Consider the following 8,138-nt stretch of genomic DNA (forward strand, 5'->3'; position numbering starts at 1 on the left):
CTATATTCAGCTTTTTGAGGAACCGCCAAACTGCCTTCCACAGTGGTTGCACCCTTTGACATTCCCACCAACAGTGGATAAGTGTGCCTCTTTCTCCGCATCCTCTCCAGCACTTGTCATTTTCTGTTTTGTTGATAATGTCCATTCTGGTGGGTGTGAGATGATATCTCATTGTGGTTTTGATTTGCATTTCTCTAATGGCCAGGGACATTGAGCATCTCTTCATGTGCCTCTTGGCCATCCGTATTTCCTCTTCTGAGAGGTGTCTGTTCAAGTCTTTTTCCCATTTTGTAATTGGGTTGGCTGTCTTTTTGTTGTTGAGATGAACAATCTCTTTATAAATTCTGGATACTAGACCTTTATCTGATATATCATTTCCAAATATTGTCTCCCATTGTGAAGGCTGTCTTTCTACTTTCTTGATGAAGTTCTTTGATGCACAAAAGTGTTTAATTTTGAGGAGTTCCCATTTATTTATTTCCTTCTTCAGTGCTCTTGCTTTAGGTTTAAGGTCATAAAACCGCCTCCAGTTGTAAGATCCATAAGATATCTCCCAACATTTTCCTCTAACTGTTTTATGGTCTTAGACCTAATGTTTAGATCTTTGATCCATTTTGAGTTAACTTTTGTATAGGGTGTGAGAGATGGGTCTTCTTTCATTCTTTTGCATATGGATATCCAGTTCTCTAGGCACCATTTATTGAAGAGACTGCTCTGTCCCAGGTGAGTTGGCTTGACTGCCTTATCAAAGATCAAATGTCCATAGATGAGAGGGTCTATATCTGAGCACTCTATTCGATTCCATTGGTCGATATATCTATCTTTATGCCAATACCATGCTGTTTTGACCACTGTGGCTTCATAATATGCCTTAAAGTCAGGCAGCGCGAGACCTCCAGCTTCGTTTTTTTTCCTCAAGATGTTTTTAGCAATTCGGGGCACCCTGCCCTTCCAGATAAATTTGCTTATTGGTTTTTCTATTTCTGAAAAATAAGTTGTTGGGATTTTGATTGGTATTGCATTGAATCTGTAGATCAATTTAGGTAGGATTGACATCTTAACTATATTTAGTCTTCCAATCCATGAACACGGTATGCCCTTCCATCTATTTAGGTCTTCTGTGATTTCTTTTAGCAGTTTTTTGTAGTTTTCTTTATATAGGTTTTTTGTCTCTTTAGTTAAATTTATTCCTAGGTATTTTATTCTTTTAGTTGCAATTGTAAATGGGATTCGTTTCTTGATTTCCCCCTCAGCTTGTTCATTACTAGTGTATAGAAATGCTACAGATTTTTGAATGTTGATCTTGTAACCTGCTACTTTGCTGTACTCATTTATTAGCTCTAGTAGTTTTGTTGTGGATTTTTCCGGGTTTTCGACGTATAGTATCATATCGTCTGCAAACAGTGATAGTTTTACTTCTTCCTTTCCAATTTTGATGCCTTGTATTTCTTTTTCTTGTCTAATTGCTCTGGCTAGAACCTCCAACACAATGTTGAATAATAGTGGTGATAGTGGACATCCTTGTCTTGTTCCTGATCTTAGGGGGGAAGTTTTCAATTTTTCCCCATTGAGGATGATATTAGTTGTGGGTTTTTCATATATTCCCTCTATCATTTTAAGGAAGTTCCCTTGTATTCCTATCTTTTGAAGTGTTTTCAACAGGAAAGGATGTTGAATCTTGTCGAATGCCTTCTCTGCATCAATTGAGATGATCATGTGATTTTTCTGCTTTGATTTGTTGATATGGTGTATTACATTAATTGATTTTCTTATGTTGAACCATCCTTGCATACCTGGGATGAATCCTACTTGGTCATGATGTATAATTCTTTTAATGTGTTGTTGGATACGATTTGCTAGAATTTTGTTGAGGATTTTTGCATCTGTATTCATTAGAGAGATTGGTCTGTAGTTTTCTTTTTTTGTAATATCTTTGCCTGGTTTTGGTATGAGGGTGATGTTGGCTTCATAGAATGAATTAGGTAGTTTTCCCTCCACTTCGATTTTTTTGAAGAGTTTGAAGAGAATTGGTACTAATTCTTTCTGGAACGTTTGGTAGAATTCACATGTGAAGCCATCTGGTCCTGGACTTTTCTTTTTAGGAAGCTTTTGAATGACTAATTCAATTTCTTTACTTGTGATTCTGACATACTTCTTGAACAGCCATCCTGAAAATATATTTGTTTTTATTTGAATTTTAGGTGATGCCTAGAGGGTGATTCATTTGCAGTGGCCATATTTTAAGTTAAATCACATTAATTTGGTTCTGTTTGTCTTTTTTTAATCCTATATAAAATGAAAAAAAAGTAGAATAGAAATAAGACCGTGTTGTTCAAATACAGGACTATAGTTTTCAGCCACAGGCAATTTTAAACAAGGCTCAAGGGGTAGCTGGGAGATCTCAGCTTCCCTCTCTAGGGGTTGGCCTGTGGCTTTAGCTACTCTGGCTGCATCCTCAGTATGCCTATGTTACGCCTTCCTTTCCCCACCATCCATGGGGGTTAGGGGCTCATTGATCAGTTAACTACCAGCCTCCTCTCCCCACTGGAGACTTGGAGCATGGGGCACCTAGTACAAGTTCTGTAGGGCCTGGCCAGTCCCTCAGGTTGCCACAAGCACTTGCCCTCTGGGGCTCTCTGGCCTTACCCCCCTAACCGCTGTGCACTCAGTGTCCCGATACTCTCTCATGGTTCCCACCTGTCCTGCAGGAGCTCCGCACCTGGGAGGAGGAGCTGATGAGGGCTGCGCTCCAGCAGAAGAACCTGGAAGAGCTGCTGTGGTGCAGGGAGCAGGAGCTGGCTGAGCAGGAGATCGACATCCTGGAGTGGGAGCTTAACATCATCCTCCACCAGCTGTGCCAGGAGAAGTCCCAACTGAAAAAACACATGGGCGAGTTCAGAAAGAGCCGGCTGAAGCTTAAGGATGGCAACCGCATCAGCCTTCCCTCTGGTCAGTGGCCAAGAGCCTGCTGGATGTAAGAACATAGAGCCTGGTTGTGGGGTGGGGCAAGGGCTTGGTATGGGCAATGATCCTTACCTACTCTGTCCCAATAGTGGGGACTGAGCTTTGAAAACACAAGACCTAGGGTTTCAAAATGGACCTTTGTTGAAATCGGCCATTCTGTTCAGTACAAAGACGCTGGCCTCCTGAAAATCTCACCCACTTTAGGGGCATTAGTGACTGTGACTGAACACAGAGAGTGAACTGATAGGTGAGTGTGGTCCAGGCTGCTAGGAGCATGGCTGTTCACATAGGCACCTTTCCTTTTAGGCAGACTTGGAGAAGGAAGCATGTGATTGGGGTGGGGTGGGAGAGCAGTTTGTAAATTTCAAGGTGTATATGTGTGAGACAGGAGAAATCTTGCCTTTGCAGAATAGCTCATGTCAAGGTTTATTTAAATGACTAGTTCTCTGAATGCACTTGAGTTTATGTTTAACTCACAGGACTTTGATTTTACACATAAGCTTTAGAAACACATTGGCTAAAAAAATATACATTTTTGACTTGTACAGACTGGGAAAAATGCAAAGAAATATGAAGCTATGAATTAGAATCTTTGTGGTGTATAATGCACCCATTGAAGAAGGTGAGTGTTCCAGTGTATGTATGTATAGATAAAAATGTTCACTTGTGTTCTGATACATAAGGCCCAAGGAAGCAAGCTTATTAGAAGTATAAGGAACTAAGAAAAAATAGCATGATAGGAATAGCAGTGGTTGGCTTTCAATGGTAGCTTAAGTATAGACAAGGGAATTAATTCACTGAAATTCAGTGAATGCGTTCATGGGATGTGTTTACTGATCTCCTCGTTGTGTATCTATTTCTTTTCACACAACCTTGAGTCTTTGAGCACCTCTTGAGCATCTAACATGTGTTGAGCATATTGCCAGGTGCTGGGAATACAACTTAGTGGGGAGACTCAGGTGCAGACAACAGCTGTTGTTATTCCTCTTTGACAGATGAGGAAAGTGAAACTCAGAAATTCAGAGCTAAACGCAAACCCTGGTTTACTGTCCTTAAGTCCTACATTCTTTCTGCTGTACCATAACTGCCTTTGGAAGATATTAGAGTTTGGACCATCTCCCTCATTTCCTTAGGTTTTTTCACCAAAGACTAGTTCGTAATACCCACCTCTGCCCCCCACTTAGTAAAAAGCATCAGTCCCCCTCCTTTGTTCCCTGAGAAAAAGGGGCAAGTACTAATAGATCATATGAAATAGAGAATTTTAAGTTAAATTTCCTAAAATAATCTACAAGGTCTCATTGTCTAAAAAGCTATTCTAGATATATAATCATATATTACCTGTAAGTGTGTATTATATAGACAGCTTTCTGAAGACTGTCTAATGAAAGGTCACTCAGAAAATGAATTTTCCTCCTTTCCATATGTCTGCCTTCCATGTCCCTTTGGGAAAAAGAGAGGATTCTGAAAGAGAACATTTTCCAGGTGAACAGTGAGCTTTTCAGGCCTGTCAGTTTTCTTAATTGAATTTCATTATGGGAAAATTCAAATGCACATGCTATCTCTCTGTGTTTCCTCAAGCAGATTTCCAGCTGAAGTTCACGGTGCAGGCATCTCCATCCATGAACAAAAGGAAAAGTCTGATCAGCAGCCACTCTAGTCCTCCTGCAAACCCCACCATCATTCCTCGCCTTCGTGCTATCCAGTGTCAGACAATTTGCTAAATTAGTTGGGGTCAGAACACACCAGGTGTCTGCTCTGTCCAGTCACCAACAGGTCCAGGCTTGCTTCATCCATAACTTCTGCCACCTGTCCTCGACGGCATGTATGTACATGTACGTACATAAGCATACCCGTAGCCTTTCCCTTTGTCTCTCTTCATTAATTTTACTGTGGTCTCCTCTACGTTTTATTCTTTTTTTTTTTTTTAACTTTTTTATTAATTAAAAAAATTAACAAACAAAACATTAAGATAACATTCCATTCTACATATACAATCAGTAATTCTTAATATCATCACATAGTTGCATATTCATCATTTCTTAGAACATTTGCATCGATTTAGAAAAAGAAATAAAAAGACAACAGAAAAAGGAATAAAACAATAACAGAGAAAAAAAGATTTTACATACCATACCCCTTACCCCTCGCTTTCATTTACCACTAGCATTTCAAACTAAATTTATTTTAACATTTGTTCCCCCTATTATTTATTTTTCTTCCATATGTTCTACTCTTCTGTTGATATAGTAGCTAAAAGGAGCATCAGACACAAGGTTTTCACATTCATAGAGTCTCATTGTGAAAGCTATATCATTGTTCAATCACCAAGAAACATGGCTACTGGAACACAGCTCTACATTTTCAGGCAGTTCCTTCCAGCTTCTCCACTTCATCTTGAACAACAAGGTGATATCTACTTAATGCATAAGAATAACCTCCAGGATAACCTCTCAGCTCTGTTTGGAATCTCTTAGCCATTGACATTTAGTCTCATTTCACTCTTCCCCCTTTGGTCGAGAAGGTTCTCTCAATCCCTTGATGTTATTTCTCATCTCATTCTAGGGTTTTTCTCAGTCCCTTGATGCTGAGTCTCAGCTCATTCCAGGATCTCTGTCCCACGTTGCCAGGAAGGTCCACACCCCTGGGAGTCATGTCCCATGCAGAGAGGGGGAGCGTGGTGAGACTGCTCGTCATGTTGGCTGGAGAGGAAGGCCACATCTGAGCAACAAAAAAGGCTCTCTTGGGGGTGACTCTTAGACCTAAATTTTAAGTAGACTTGACCTATCCTTTGTGGGGTTAAGTTTCATATGAACAAACCCCAAGACTGGGGGCTCAGCCTATAGCTTTGGTTGTCCACACTGCTTGTGAGAATATCAAGAATTCAACTTGGGGAAGTTGAATTTCTCCCCACTCTCACCATTCCCCGAAGGGAGCTTGCAAATACTTTTCCAGTCACTGATCAAATCACTCTGGGATTCATCGGGGCATCACTCTGGACAAACCAACAAAGTCTAATGTCCTACCTGAGATTCCAAGTACTTATGACATTCAATCAAACTATCTACATGAGTTATATTAGGAAATGCTCTAGTCAAAGTATAAATTTTGTAACAAATAAACATTTTTTTGCTTTAGTCTCACACATAAGGTGACATTTTAAAGTATTATCTATTTTCAGCACCCTGCAATAATGGCATTCCTTTGTTCTTCCTCATGCAAAAACATTTTTAAAATTTGTACATTGTACATTTCACTATTATTATAGACTCTAGGCATTCCTAGATTATACCATCTCGATCTTTACCATCTATCTTTCTTTCTGATTTCATTTATGTCCCCAGCCCTCCTCCCTCTATCATTCTCACATGCAGCTTCATTCAGTGTTTTAACATAATTACATTACAGTTAGGTAGTATTGTGCTATCCATTTCTGAGTTTTTATATTCAGTCCTGTTACACGATATGTATCCCTTCAGCTCCAGTTACCCAATATCTCACCCTATTTCTGTCCCCTGATGGCCTCTGTTATGAAGGAAATATTCCAAGTTTTTTCACTAATGTCAGTTCATATCAGTGAGACCATACAGTATTTGTCCTTTTGTTTCTGGCTAATCACACTCAGCATAATGTCCTTAAGGTCCATTCATGTTGTTACATACTTCATAACTTTATTCTGTTTTACAGCTGCATAATATTCCATCTTATGTAAGTGTCACAGTTTGTTCAGCCAACTGTTGATGGAAATTTTGGCTGTTTCCATCTCTTGGTAATTGTTAATAATGCTGCTATAAACATTGGTGTGTAAATGTCCATTTGTGTCCTTGGCCTCGTGTCCTTAGAGTAGAGACAGCATATAGATGGGTCCTGTTTTTTAATCCATTCTACCAGACTATGTCTTTTGATTGGAGAGTTTAATCCATTAACATTCAGTGTTATTACTGCATGGGTAGTACTTTCTTCTAGTATTTTGCCTTCTGGATTTTGTATGTCATATCTAATTTTCCTTCTTTTTACTTTTACTCATAGTCTTCCTTTCTACACTCTTCTCCACACCTCTCTCTTCTATCTTCGTATCTGTCTCTAGTGTTCCCTTTAGTATTTCTTGCAGAGCTGGTCTCTTGGTCACAAATTCTCTCAGTGATTTTTTTGTCTGAAAATGTTTTAATTTCTCCCTCATTTTTGAAGGACAATTTTGCTGGATATAGAATTCTTGGTTGGCAGTTTTTCTCTTTTAATAATTTAAACATATTATCCCACTGTCTTCTCGCCTCCATGATTTCTGCTGAGAGATCTGTGCATAGTCTAATTGGGCTTCCCTTGTATATGATGGATTACTTTTCTCTTGCTGCTTTCAAGATCCTCTCTTTCTCTTTGACCTCTGACATTCTGATTATTAAATGTCTTGGAGTATGTCTATTTGGATCTATTCTCTTTGGGGTATGCTGTACTTCTTGGATTTGTAATTTTAAGTCTTTCATAAGAGTTGGGAAATTTTCAGTGATAATTTCCTCCATTAGTTTTTCTCTTCATTTTCCCTTCTCTTCTCCTTCTGGGACACCCCCAGCATGTATATTCGTGCGCTTCATATTGTCTTTCAATTCCCTGAGTCCCTGCTCATATTTTTCCATTTTTCTCCCTACAGTTTCTGTATCTTGTCAGATTTCAGATGTTCCATCCTCCAGGTTTGAAATCCTATGTTCTGTCTCTCGAAATCTACCATTGTAGGTTTCCATTGTTTTTTTCATCTCTTCTACTGTGTCTTTCATTCCCATAAGTTCTGTGATTTGTTTTTTCAGACTTTCAGTTTTTTCTTTTTGTTCTTTCCTTGCCTTCTTTATATCCTCCCTCAATTCATTGATTTGGTTTTTGATGAGGTTTTCCATGTCTGTTTGTACATTCTGAATTAATTGTTTCAGCTCCTGTATGTCATTTGAATTGTTAGTTTGTTTCTCTGACTGGGCCATATCTTCAATATTCCTAGTGTGATTTGTTATTTTTTGCTGGCATTGAGGCATTTAATTACCTTAATTAGTTTATTCTGGAGATTGTTTTCCCTTCTTTTATGTAGGGTTTTCTTGCTAGATGAATTTGTTGTCTATCTGTTCTTTGACATTCTGTTCAGCTTTATCTGGATCTTTAGCTTAAGTTTTGTTTTACAGAGGGGAATTTTTCAG

The 8,138-nt window shown here is 38.9% G+C and overlaps 1 protein-coding gene across 7 annotated transcripts in view; it reads left to right on the forward strand.

Moving 5' to 3' along the window:
* Positions 1-2,168: 2,168 nt before the first annotated feature.
* The window catches only part of LOC143661910 (mitogen-activated protein kinase kinase kinase 9-like), a 12,940-nt gene continuing 6,970 nt past the window's right edge, over positions 2,169-8,138 (forward strand). Inside the window, exons 1-3 of one of the 7 annotated variants that reach the window (XR_013164965.1) lie at positions 2,169-2,974; positions 3,513-3,586; positions 4,546-4,796. Coding sequence is in view for 1 of the 7 variants with exons in the window: in XM_077135156.1 (XP_076991271.1) it covers positions 2,736-2,949; positions 4,546-4,685 (354 nt within the window). In the remaining 6 variants the exon portion in view is untranslated. Of the gene's footprint in view, positions 2,975-3,512; positions 3,587-4,542; positions 5,521-8,138 lie in introns of those variants that run through there. The other 6 variants (XR_013164964.1, XR_013164963.1, XR_013164962.1 and 3 more) reach the window with 6 other exon arrangements.

This window comes from Tamandua tetradactyla, chromosome 18 (assembly GCF_023851605.1).
Source record: "Tamandua tetradactyla isolate mTamTet1 chromosome 18, mTamTet1.pri, whole genome shotgun sequence".
NCBI lineage: Eukaryota > Metazoa > Chordata > Mammalia > Pilosa > Myrmecophagidae > Tamandua > Tamandua tetradactyla.